The 14,118-nt window shown below is 39.4% G+C and overlaps 1 protein-coding gene across 4 annotated transcripts in view; it reads right to left on the reverse strand.

Moving 5' to 3' along the window:
* CATSPERB (catsper channel auxiliary subunit beta) overlaps positions 1-14,118 on the reverse strand; it is an 83,382-nt gene that overhangs the window by 13,981 nt on the left and 55,283 nt on the right. For all 4 annotated transcript variants that reach the window (XM_089522403.1, XM_089522402.1, XM_089522401.1 and 1 more), the window contains 8 exons: positions 12,887-13,032; positions 9,057-9,253; positions 7,680-8,006; positions 6,375-6,514; positions 4,570-4,779; positions 3,670-3,780; positions 2,419-2,529; positions 29-167 (listed from right to left, as the gene is read on the reverse strand). In XM_089522403.1, coding sequence (XP_089378529.1) covers positions 29-167; positions 2,419-2,529; positions 3,670-3,780; positions 4,570-4,779; positions 6,375-6,514; positions 7,680-8,006; positions 9,057-9,253; positions 12,887-13,032 — 1,381 coding nt within the window. The remainder of the gene's footprint in view (positions 1-28; positions 168-2,418; positions 2,530-3,669; positions 3,781-4,569; positions 4,780-6,374; positions 6,515-7,679; positions 8,007-9,056; positions 9,254-12,886; positions 13,033-14,118) is intronic.

Raw genomic sequence — 14,118 nt, forward strand, 5'->3', positions numbered from 1 at the left:
ATACTTCTGAATCTTTTGTGTTCCTTACCTGAAACTTTCCAGTTTGTTCTGTTGTTGACTTCTATTATTGTGATAAAATAAGGTGATGTCATGTTCTGAGAATGACCCTCATCCTCAAGAGTGAAATAGATAGGAAGTTTTGTTACTGGAAATTTCATTCGCAGAGCCTGAAATTTAAAGTTATATAGAAAAAAAAATGGTGTTAAAAATTATGTTAGTGAAACTGTAATAATCTTTTACAATCTTTGTTTCTATCCTGCATAGGTTTCAGTGCAATGACATGAATGTAACCCTTACATTATTTGGATTAGTTTTGCTAAACAGGAGGAGGACGCAGCATTTTTTGCAACATAACTCTATTTCTAGCCAAGTCTCAGTGGTGCAACTATTCCAGGGCTGCCTTTTCACTGATAAAAGAGAAATTTGAAGTAGCATCATCCTGCAGAAGGCAATAGTTCCAAAAGAATGACATTTTCTGAGGACAGGCCTAAGAGTTTAGTTTCATACCAAGGCAATGATGAGAAATGAAAGGAGAGAGTATTTGAAATATGGTATCTAAAAGTGTTCCTTCAGCAAGCAACGGGTCCCAAGACTGTGTCATAGCCAAGGCCAAGATCCATGGAAACCAAAGTACCTAGTGGGAGCAACTCTGAAGTCAGAACCATTGCCCAGTCCTTCTGAATAGGGGATGTCTGCCTAAGAACCTGCATCTTGTTCAGGGAATTGCCATGAGAGGCCTTTGACTCCCAACTCAAGGGAAATTAACAACAATAAAGGTTATAAGCAGCACATTGCATTCAGTCTGAAAACGGACCAGTAGTTAATAAAGTCATATGCTCCCTGTAATTCACACACACACACACACACACACACACACACACACACACACACACACACACACCATTAACCTGGCTGCAGCACCCTGGACAAGCTAGAATTTCCATACAATTTTGAGAGGCAGCCCTATGCAGCACATAGTAATCCATACAAGATGTATCCCCATCATTTGCTCCAGTAGTGTGTTGGGGACGCATTTGGGTGCTCTGGCTGCAGGATTGCTCTCCATGGTCTTGAGTAGCAATAGCAATAGCATTTCTATACCGCTAATTAGTGTGCTTAAGCACTCCCTAAGCAGTTTACAAAGTGTAAGCTAATTGGCCCCAACAATCTGAGTATGCATTTTAACCTTGGAAGGATGCAAGCCTGAGCTTGAGACCTTTTGCTGGTATTGAACTTGCAACCTTATGGTTTGTGAGTGAGTGGGTGCAGTACAGGCATTTAACCACTGCACCACCAGGGCTCTCACTGCGCTACCAGGAATCAAAGACTGTGGCTGCTGCTTTTAATACTAGATGATAGATATTAGTTGAAACTCTTCTCTTGGGCTTCTCCCATTGATAGCCTCGGTTGGGCCCTTTTACCTGAGCCATTAGAGCAGATGATGGGATCCCTGTTTCAAAGGACAAGCAGCAATTTGTGCACCGCCACCCAGAAATGGCTTCCTATTTTCAGCTACTCCCTGAAAAAAATTTGATTCCAAAAACATTGTTTTGGTGTTCTCTCAGAAGAGACCACTTCATAAACCCAGAACAATGAAGTAGTTGGTGCGCCAGCTGCAGTCTACCTTTCTCAGAAAGGATATAGCTGCAGTTATCCCTGATCAGGTAACATCTGGGATTGATGACCTAATGTGTTGGATGTGGAATTTTTCTTCTGAAGACTTTTTGAAAAATGTATTTAGTTCAAAATACAGATACCAGGATATTGAGGACAAGTAGTCATTTTCAACATATTATATTGAACATATTTACTACCAGTCCATTTCTGACTTTGGTTCAAAATCTGGTGCTTACCTTTAAAGCCCTATATGGCTTAAGACCCAGGTGCCTTGCAGAAAATACCTTTCCATCCATATGTATTGAGATCATATTTGCCGGCTCTTCTCTAAATGTCCTTACCATGAACAGATGGCAATGTGTCTTGATCGTAGCATTCAATTTAGGAAATTCTCTGTTCAGGTAAGTTCTCCTAGAACTAACCTTGCAGTCTCTTTGACACCAGGTCAACCTCATTTTTATTTACCCATCTGTTGCTTATTATATTTAGATCTGGCTGATGAATTTTCTTTTTTTAAAAAAATGAAAAAACACTATCCTGAAAGTCGAAGGGTTTCATGGCCAGCATCCATAGTTTTTTTGTGGTTTTTTTGGGCTATGTGGCCATGTTCTTGAAGACTTTATTCCTGAAGATGCCAGCCACAGATGCTGGTGAAATGTCAGGAATAAACTCTTCTGGAACATGGACACATAGCCCAAAAAACCCACCCAAAAACTATTCTGGAATCTTTGCTTCCACTATAGAAATGTATGTAATATTTATACATTAATTTATTCAAATTGTATAGCATGTAGTGCTTACCTTCTCCTTACAATCTGAAAAGGCAACAGAAAATGACACCTTCATATTTGAGGTACATTTACATTGAGCTCGAGTTGTCTTGTTAACACATTGCTTGTACTGTCCAGTAGTCTAAGAGAAAAAAAAATATACAAATTAAATAAATCTCAATTTCTGCCATGATTTTGAGATTCTGAGAGCAAAGAATAAATACACATGGCAATTTTCTGTTTTATTTACACAATGGAAAGAACAGTAAAAACATTAAATATAATTCATATAAAACAGATAATTCATATATTGTTGAAGAAGCATAGGGAAAAAGGAAAATGCAAAATGTAGATTACAAGAACATGGAAAATGTTGGCACAACTTTCATTTTGATCCTGGTGGGACCATGTGTGGTGAGCTGGTTTTGTAGAAAGAAAAAATACTTGTAGAATCCAAATGGCTGGAGGAAGCTCCAAAAAGTGTTGAAAAAGACAGTTTTCATACAGTTCATTCTCCTTTTAATTAACCAATAACTGAGTTATTAAAAAAAACTGAGCAAGAGTTATCAAATGGTACATCTTCACATCAATCATCATCTAGGATTTCAAATTTTTGATACCAATAAAAACCTAATTTTGGGATATAGCTATATTTAAAACAATGTTTGTGTTGCTTGGTCCATGATGTTGCTATTTTTGTTTTGTTGTATTTTGAGTCCCTCCTCCCTCCTTTTCTGGTTGCACTTATTTGTTATGATTGCTTATTGTCATATATATATATATATATATATATATATATGGAAAATGCTGATTATATGGTGAAGTGACTATACGATTGTTTCCAAATATGCCCTCATCTCCATCCCAGTGCTACATGACATAGACAAGGATATGGAGTGGCCACTAGAATATTAAAACACGAATATCTTGGACACATATTCTGTGCTTATTTTTCCTTGATTAATAGTGTGAATACCAATTATGTTGTACACATGGACAGCCAACAGTGATAAAGTATGTAGGAGGTGAGAGCAGGATGAATGGGCTCTGAACAAAATTCTTTTGGGACAGCATGCATGCCGATCGTTGGGTTCCATAGAAATATCCATCAAGTAGCTGAGTGATAAAACTGCTATCTTTATGAGATGTCTTTTTCAATTACATAGATTTGTTTGTGTGTGAGTATACAATGAAAATGTGTGAAAAGCAGGTTTACAAAACAGCAGTCTTAAAAAAAAAGCATGCAGTCAAAGGTTCTACAGGAACAGTTGTTCTGACTTACTTTTGATCTTGCAAAATAATCTCTCATTCTGGGTTTGCTGGGGTCAACATTATAGAAGTTTTCTGTGAGTGGAACAGCTATTCCTCTGACAGATGGTGGCCTGTAGTTTATCTGAATGAAAGAGAATACTGACTGAAATAGCTATGATAAACAAACTGAATTAAAGGAGCCCTTTGAACAGTAAGTCATGTTGCTGTTGTGTGCCATCAAGTTCTTTCCGATTTATGATGACCTTAAGATAAACCTATCATGGGCTTTTCTTGGAAAGATTTGTTCACAGAGGCATGAGAGAGTATGACTTGCCCAAGGTCACCCAATGGCTTTCTACGGCTGAGTTCCTGGTTTCCAGAGTTGTAGTCCAGCATGCAAAGCACTACACTACAATGGCTCTCCTTTAAAGGATCAAGTGAGCCAAACCAAGCCAAACAAAAAAACAACAATGCAAAAAGGAGTCAGGAGGCAGATCAATGATTCATGCAGAATCCCAAGCTATGAGTTCTTTTAAGGTTGGATAAACTTTCACACCCTTTAGCAGTATAAGTGAAAATACAAGGGGGAAAAAGAAGTGTGCTTCTATAATCTGTAGTCTGGAAAATGCTATAATTGATCATTTGGTATGACAGACTTTATAACAGAAAAAAATTTAGATCCCTGAGGCTCCTACTTGAGAGGTTTAATTGCAATGATAAATAAATCTGTCGCTGCCATCTTTTCTGAGTGTTGACAAAATTAATAAATATATTAAAACTACTGGAGAAACTAAAGGGATACTGATGCATACACCATCGTCTGTGCCATAACTTACAGTTAAGTTAGCCCCTTGCCTATCCAGAGCTTTTAGGAAAGAGCAGAAATGCAGTGCAAATGAACAATATGACATATAAAGTTCAAGACCCTTACCGGCAGATGCACTAAGTGTTTGGAACCCACTGAGGCATTGTACTTAGGAGTAACCACATCAGACAGCCAGTCCTTTTCAGTGATTTCAAAAGGCAGAACGTAGTGCATTGTTTTAAGATAGGAGCAGGAATTCTTCATGGTTAAGACAACAGTTGCAACATCGCAAAGAAGGGATGCATACAAAATCACCACAGCTATGGAGGTTTTACCCTAGGGATATTTATTAAAAGCATAACATTAATTTATTTCCAATATGAATGAACAATTATCTTCTCACCACATAACCTTCTCCATGTAACCATGAACCATTGAGTCTTGCCTTACCACTTGTTTTGTTTACATAGTATATATGCAAAATATATAATGGGGAGAGTTCAAGAAACAGCTTGCTTTTGGAATCATTCAAAACTATGTCACAAATATCTCACACATACAATCCATCTTAATACCATTTGTCTACTATACTACTGCAAACCTATCCATGCCACCATTATCAACTATGCATGCTCAATGGGCATAGCTCCTGCTGTTTCCATGCCAGACCACCATGATGCAGGAAAACCAACAGCATTTAGTATATCCTGTGACAAAAGCGGGCAGGAAGCTGGGTTGTGTGTCTATACATATTACATCTGACAAAACAATAAACCTCTTTTTCATTGTAGCTTGTGCATAACTCATAGGGTGAGTAACAAACTTACCCTTAGAGCTGGACATCATGCTAATATGGAGAAGAGGATTTTTCTGCAAGGGATCTATCTGCCAGATCTGTATGCAAGGTTCTGTCATGATGATCTGATGATCTGATGTAATGATGATATGGTGGTATGGTGATATAGTGTTAGGATGAATGCTGGTTTATCGAGAGAGGAATAGGAATCTTGTGGCAAGCCAAGCTTGGGAAACAAGGGAAGGAGGAAATGGCTAGAGGTGAGAGAGATTTGTGGTTTTATGACCCTGTTGTTCTTGCAAGCAGATTGGGGTTGTAAACCCGGGATGCTCTCCTTTCTTAAGTGTGATTGAATGATAATGCAGGAAAGGAAAGAGGAAACAGGTAACTTTGGGCCCAAACAGACAGGCCAAATTAAAATTACTTTGGGTCACTTTGGAGGTATGCTGTTTAAATGATACATGCATCTTAAGAGGCCAGAAGCTGCACCAAAGCCACGCTCTAATCCAGGACCGGAGCATAGCTTTGGCGTGGTTTCTGGCCTCTTAGGACGCATGCATCATTTAAAGAGCATACGTCCAAATTGACCCAAAGCAGATTTATTTTGGCCTGTCTGTTTGGACCCTTTGATCCAGATCAAAGGCTTGGGATCATAGCTGGGGAGGGGGGCTGGATGATAAGAACTCTTAAGCATGATCCAAGGAGAAAACTTTTCAGTTCCGACACAAACCCTGGACAGAGGAACTTCTGTCTAAATTTCTGGGATAAAATCTTTTGTTTTAATCACATCAAGATGTTCTCTTGGTTATTGGGAACTGAGCCCGCCGATCTTGCTTATCAGCCTAAGCAGAAATGTGGAACATTCTGAATCTCTACTGCACAGGGAGTCCTGTCAACCCTATAGACTTAAAACTGGTTGAATACTAATTTCCTATTCTCAGGCTGCACCAGAAATGGAGATTACTACAGATCACTAATTTAACTCACCAACCTAGAATTCCCAGAATTTTATTAGAGAAAACAGTATCAACTAGTTTGAGTTGCTGAGTCAATGTGCTTAGAGAACAGTGTAGGCTAGATGTTACATTTATTTATATTTTAACAAAACATCTTGAGAAAGCTAGGTATATATTACCTGTTCAAAAAATTTACTATGAACATTGATACGAATTATGTAACTGTCACTGTCATCCCAGTGGTCATCTGCATCCACATCCAGGAGAGTCGGATTTCCAACCAGTACTCTCATAAGTTGTCTATGGAATATCTGATAGGCTGTGGAATGAGATAATGAACACAATGCTTATTTCTTCTCTTTCCTTTATCTTGGTCAACACCGCACAAGAAAAGCATGCTCTGAGAATACAATTAGAACAAAAACAGCTGAGCATTTTGATGGATTCCAATGTAATTTTCTTTCATATATACTCGTATACATCCCAAAATATTATGTGAATGAAAAATCCATATTTATGTGGTAGGAAATAAATGTGACCAGAATGTTTGGTCCATATCAAATAGGGTAATTCTCCTGGTGGTACTGCTTTTATCAGTGGAGCTAGGAGGGAGAGGTCATCCACCGTCTACCAGCAGCCGACCCTGTGCATCCCAAAAACTGCTCCAAAGCACTGGGAAACAATTGTTGAGGTGGCAGAAAAAGACAAGGCTCAAATGTGTTTTTGTGCATGACAACACTGCAACCTAGAAAGAATCAAAGCACCAGAATTTTGTCTCTTTGTGTGTGTTTCTGAAGTGAAGTTAAAACACATTTTAAATAGGGATCTGCTAATAATTTATCCAAGAAAAAATCAGAAGAAAAACAAAGTAACAGTATGACTTAACCTGTTAAGAAAATAAGCTTATTATTTATTGATTTGTATTTTAAATGTGTTTGGATTAACAGAAATTAATTCAGGAGATGTTTGGCTGCACCAAAAGAGGACAAAAATGAGATGGATGCCCAAGCCCAGCCAAAATCATGTGTGCTTATCTCTTGCCCCCTTTGATTTACTACATTTAGGAAGAAGGGACTGTCAGATTGAGTCCAAAATGTACTACATGCAACATAGAATGGGTACAGTCCCAGCGTACGATACAAGAGTTGTTAAAGAAAGCTACCTTGGAATACCAACTGAGTGATGATTAACCTGACTTTCTTCACTGTCTTCACTACTCTCAATGTCTTTTAGGCTCTGTTAAGTGGAGTTTGGCTGCCATGTTGTTTTCAAAAAAGTCAGTTATGCATATAAACATGGATGCAGCTAGAAAAATACATTTTGTTAGATTTCATTTCAGTTAAATAGCCAACAGTGAACGTTTTCACTGAAAGTACAGGAAGTGCACAGGAAGTGTTTTTCTTTACATAGTATAGACCCTTACATTTGTTTCATAAACAGTACTGATGGCAGAAATATAGGTAGAAAGATTTTGAAGACCTTACCTACATTAACTGGAGTTACTCGGAATGAGAAATTTAGATGTGACCCAATATCCAAGTATTTAATTGCATGGAGAGATAAGTCATCAAACTGTTGTATTGTATATCTACATATGTCAACAATAATTTTCCATTTTCTTCCATTCCTTGTGCCAAAGTCATACAAAAACCACTGTCCACTTGGAATTGGTTTGTCTAAAAGTACTTGATTAGGCATCACGGCATTTCCTAAAGCATTGGTGTCATCCAAAACTGAAACAATTAAGAAACTGCTTGAGCCTGGAATTACCACAGTTTTCTCAACATCCGTTGCTTTAAATATATCAACACCTGGAAAAAACATTTAAAAGTAACAAAACGTTATTGACATTGCACAAAAATGAGAAGTTGTACTTACTGAGAATATTCATTCTTGGATAGCAGGAGGAATAATCCATCACAATTGGGTTTAACCCCATGTCCCAAGTAGACTAGGCAGGAGATTATGTTCTTTTCCCATTTGATCCATTAGACCCCTTCCCTGCTCAGCCAGTATAATTATCTAGCTCTGTCCCAACCTTCCCACAACTAACTAATCTTGAAACACTGTCTTACTATTGCCTATTTAAATATATATATTCTCCCAAGGGTGGATGTGGATTACTTCTCCTGACATCCCAGAATGAACATGCTCATTAAGTACAAACATCTCATTCTTGGCATGGCATGGAATAGGAATCCAACATAACTGGGATTTACCCAAGCCCCCAAATTAGATGGGAATTCTATGGTACATAACCACCGCTTGAAGCACTGTTCTGCCAAAAGTAGCCCATGCTTATAGCTATTGAGTTTGTAATGTTTAATAAAGGTAATTAGTTCTTTCCATCCTGCTACATCACATACGTATATCTTGCAAAGATGCCAACACTGTATAAGCTGTATTTGCAGTCATCAATTTTGTGGAATGTGGCCATACATTATCCATCATGCTATTACCATTTTTGATGTCCTCTGACTTCAAGTCCTCAGACTAAACAAGACAAATAATGCCTCAGCATGCCTAAAGTGAGTAGCCTGGGATTCTGGGAGCTGAGGTCCAAAATCCCTTAAAGAACACAATTTGAGGACCACTGGTCTATGGCCCTCACCCAAACAGAGAAGACAGTGTGTCTGTCTTGGCCTGAGATTTTGCCATCGCACCTAGTGCATTTTTTAAAGGAATGGTAGGCCATGGTACTGGATTAGTTTCGTGGTAAGGCTGGAGCCAGAGAAACCAAACAAATTCACAGGAAAAGCCAAAGTCTATACCGTAAGGAGAGTCAAGAAACGAATATGCCAACAATCAGAAAAACAAATGAATAGAATTCTCACTCATCCCATATCATGTGAGCTACACACCTGAAGCAGCAAGCTGAAGGCGATGTGAGTAACTGCCGGCGGCAGGGGCCAAAACAGTTAATGTATTTGATGTAGCAGGGCTATCAGTTTTAAATTCAACAGGAAAGCGATCCAGTACATCTATAAGGACACATGATACAAAGTGTCGAGTAATTGTCTTCCTGAATACCTTATTGATTAAACCTGATCCTCCTGGCCTGGATTTAAAAACATAATCATATTTTACTATCTTAATAATGATGTCAAACTACATTTTAAATGCATATAAATGGCATGTAGTCTCATGTTTCTCTTGACACTTACCAGGTTGATAAAACCCACACATCCTAAAGAATCAGCTCATTGTTTTTGCTCCTTGGTCTTCCTGGCTGGTTGCAGCAAGAAGAGAGCGTTTATTAAACTTAATCCAGAGGATGCCATGCACCTCCTTATGAGAAAAGGCAGTATGGCTGTCCTTATTATTATTATTATTCAACAATAATAAGTAAAAACAGAGTAAAACATATAAATACATGTGTAGTCTCTTTCATATTCTATATGGCATTTCCTTGTCTTTACTTCCATAGTCAATATTGTTGTCTTTTTACTTTAACATTCTTAAATATTTCCCCCTCCCAACAATACGGCTGTCTTAAAGAAATTGTTACTATAAAAATTTGGCACTACTGCAGTCGCCATGCAAATCTGTTATTCTGGATCTCTTGCATTGACAATATTCTTAAAACCATTCAGCAGCATGCAAAGACCTTTTTATTGACCTAATCCTAGTACTACAAGCTGTTTTAACTCTTTCAGATTCTCTTACATTGGGGCTAAACAGATGGGCTAAAAGTTGCCCCTTCCAAAGATGGATTGGGGCCGCGACAAACAGACACTGTGGTCCTAACCCACCTTGAATCTGGCCAAAAAAGGAATGGAAAAGATCTGCTCTGTTTTTGGCCAGGGAAAGGCCAGCTTTTCCTACCCCCCTGCAGCCCAAAGCTGGCTCCAAGACAGCGCAGCCGAGTGTGGTGTATTGGCGGTGTGGTGGTATGCAGAGTGTACATGCCATACTGCCAAAGCATTTTGAAGCTGCCCACATCTGGGTGGCTGCTCAACTTCCGGGCAGCTTCAGGGCAGCGTGGGAGTGTGCGGCATATAAATGCCATGCTCCCAAGCCATCCAGATGGCAGCTTTAAAGGGCCATTTGTTCCAGCCCTTTGTTGTTAATTGCCTTCGAGTCAGCTGATGGCAATCCTGTGAGGATACATCACCAAGATCCCCTGTCCTCCACTGCTATGCTTAGTTCATGTACATTCAGGCCCATGACCTACCTAATTGAGTCTATCCATCTGGTGTGACAAGAATGCCCTCCACCTTTATTGGCATTCTTGTTTTTTCCAGTGAGTTGTGCCTTCTCATGATGTGCCCAAAGTATGACAGTCTCACTTTGATCATCTTGGCTTCAAGGGAAATTTCAGACTTGATCTGTTCAAGGACCCATTTGTTTGTCTTTTGCATGTCCACAGTATCCTAGGCACTCTTCTTCAGCACATCTCAAATGAATTAATTTTATTCCCATCTACTTTCTTCACTGTCCAGCTCTCACATCCGTACATGGTAATGCAAAGATGTGGAGGATTCTAACTTTAGTGCTCAGTTGTATATTTTTACTTTTTAGGATCTTTTCTAGTCCTTTCATATCTGCCCTCCCCATTCTTAGTCTTTTTCTGATTTCTTGACTGTAGTCTCCTTCCTGATCAATGTTTGATCCAAGGTCCAGGAACTCGTTAACTATTTCAATTTCCTCATTATCTAGGTTGAATGTGTGTACATCCTCTGTGGTCATTGTTTTATTTACTTTATGTTCAACATTAAGTCTGCCTTTGCAGGCTTTAGTCACTGTTGTCTCCAATATTCTGACTGGATTCCTCTCTTCATTTACTTTTTTAGTTGACTCTTGATCTTTTGAGAGGTAGGAGGCATGGTAGACGGAGTGGTCCAAGAGCGTTTGGCAATCCTCAACATCAACGGCAGAAACGGGATCAATGCTGGTGTTGGAACCTTAGATTGGATTCACTCGTAGATCGGATCCAAGGGATCAGACTCCACCTCAGTGTCAAGAGCATAAGCCATTTGTATGACCTGCTTGGAGACATGGACATCGAGAGCATGAGATCTAGCTCTCAAAAAGTCCAATGGAGTCAAAGCAGGTCATAGTTGATAGAGACACATCTAAGTGCAGAGATGGAGATTGTCATGCCCAGCCAGGCTGAGGATTCAGAGGACAAGGTGTCTGGGCTAGAGTCGCAGTTTGAGGCTAAGCCTGAAGCTGAGCCAGGTCCTAGGTCTGTCCTGTCAGCTCTGTGCTCTGTCAGGAGGCTCAGCAATCAAGCCTCCCTGCAGCAGAGATCCCAGGCACAGAAGATATGATGGAGGAGGAGGAGGAGGAGATAGCATGCCTCTGCCGGTCATCAAAAAACAGTTTGAAATCCAAAACCTAATCCTGAAGTAAAACTGAAAGCGATTCCGAGAGCAATCTACATTTGATGCTGCCAGTGCAGTGGATGAAAAGGAACGGAGATAAATGAGCTGGGATGCTAGGGGTGAAATAAGAGATGGGGGAGCTACTGCCAAAAATCTGCCTAGAGATTCCAGAACATTTTGTGTGGCTCTGCACAGGTGCAGGAAGAACTATTTGTGTGATTCACTGAGACCACAAAGAAGAATACAACTTGTGAGCTGCATGAGACCACTGCACCCCTTTTTGCATCTTAATGCCACCCCAAAATTGTGACAGAGTACATCATTCTCTTCCCATTACTTCTGGGGGGAAAAGATACTGCCTTGTGGTTAAGTTGGAGGGATGTAGAGAGGAAGAATACATGCTAGATCAGTGATGGTGAACCTATGGCATGTGTGCCAGAGGTGGCACTCAGAGCCCTCTCTTTGGGCACATGTCCCATCGCCCCAGCACAGAGTTTGCCAGAGTTTGTTACTAGAAAGCCAGAGGGACATGGCACTTTGCAATAAATAAGTGGGTTTTGGTTTGCAGTTTGGGCACTCGGCCTCTAAAAGGTTTGCCATCACTGTGCTAGATGAATGGACACTATTAAGGAGGTCATGGGCATGAATTTACAGGAACTAAGCAGAGCAGTGGAGGATAGGGAATCTTGGGTTGCAACAACAACAATGGAATGAGGGGATGGTCTGGCATCCTCCTGCAACAGAGAAGCACTACAGGTGTTGCCAGATTTTAATGGCTACTGCAATCGTGGCAAATCTAGTGGCCAAGACATTTAAAATTTGTTCAGTTTTCAAAGTAGTGAATAAAATTAACTCACAATAGATTTTGCTTGCTTGTTTCTGCTTGCTGGTTTTACAGTTTTTATGCCACACTCTAATTATAGTGTTGCTATAGTAACACTATAGTAAAAGTTTTAAAAATAACTTTTATGTACCTTCTTATAGGACTTTCTTTGTTGATGGAATAAAATAGTATTTTTTGTTGTTGTTAAAATAAATAATGCTATTCATATTCTGGGATGATTTCCTAGGTACAGCCCTTCCAATTAAGTGTCAGCTAGATACACATTTCACTTGAGAAAACCATGAAAGGCATGTAGCAATCTGGATTCTATTTTCTGAAAATTCTGAATGCGGATTTTCCTTTCAGTTAAGCCTGGACAGGTAGTTTGTAGTCTGTGATCCTTAAAATTATAACGTTAAAAGTTTGCACCTCTCATTTTTGCCTCTGAAATAGATGTTCTTTCTACATTGGAGAATTCCTGGAACAACTGGTTATTGCTTGACAGATAACTCGTTGAATACTTGCTGTTATTGGTATTTACCCATATATAAATGCTTTGCCTACTTGCAGACGAGTGAATACTACACTGGGTACTGCTGGAGTCAAAGACTCATGGTTACAAAAGATCATCTGCTCTTCAGTGACATACTGTGCTGCCAAAGCAGCATTAAAACCTAAATCATCCTCCTAGAACAAAATGAGAAAATAAATTATTCAGTTTCATCATGTGCAGATATAGATCTCTCTAAACTAGTTTGCCGGCATGATGTAGCATTTTGAGCATTGAACTATGACTCTGGAGACAAGGGTTTGAATCCCGGCTTGGCCAAGTGAACCCACTAGGTGACATTCATTGCCATCCTCTCAGCTTCAGAGGATGGCAGTGGCAAAGCACCTCTGAAGAAACTTGCCAAGAAAACCCCATGACAAGTTCTTCTTAACCGACTTAAAGGTACACAACAATAACAAACTGGGGGGGGGGGGGGATGAAGCCTTCAACTTATCAAGATCTTTAAAATAAGTTATTTTAGTTTAATATTAGTAATAATTTTAATAGATTTTAATAATATCCCTTCCCCACAACCATTCCTTCTCCTTTTGTGTCGTGTCTTTTTAGATTGTAAGCCTGAGGGCAGGGAAACATCTAATTAAAAGTTTGTATGTACAGTGCTGTGTAAATTTACAGCGCTTTATAAATAAAGGTTATTAATAATAATAATAATAATAATAATAATAATAATAGCTGGAAGGGACGAAAACACTTGAAAAATGCAACCCTATTTGTTTTCACAACTGAAGTGCCCTTGAAATGGGTTGTTACTATGTCTGAATGCTGATTGTGTTGCTGTAATCAGCATTCTGGTCATCTGTTTCTGCCCAACTGATGTTGATGATATCAATATGAATGTGGATGGTATTAATGTCAAACCCTGGCTATTGAAAGTGAAGTTGCCTTTAGAATTTGCAGCCTAAATGGGGGTAGAGACCGAATACAAAGGATGGTCCAGGGCAATGATCAGTGATCTAGAGACAATTCTCCCAAGAAGGGCCTGATTGTGGCACACAGAGCAACTTCCACTTATATGTCCTTCTGCTAGACATCTGAGGTACTCAGAATGTACACCCATCAGAGCACTCTTACCCTCAGAGGATATTAAATAATATGCTTTACTATCAAGGAGACATATCCATCATGGCTGGGCCCATATGGACAGATATTGGGGCAGGGGGAACATCCAAGAGCTCTAAGAATCAACGGAAAAAGCCAAGCGA

Source organism: Sceloporus occidentalis, unplaced genomic scaffold (genome assembly GCF_023333645.1).
Source record: "Sceloporus occidentalis isolate IW3139 unplaced genomic scaffold, rSceOcc1.0.p SCAF_4, whole genome shotgun sequence".
NCBI classification, from domain to species: Eukaryota; Metazoa; Chordata; class Lepidosauria; order Squamata; family Phrynosomatidae; genus Sceloporus; species Sceloporus occidentalis.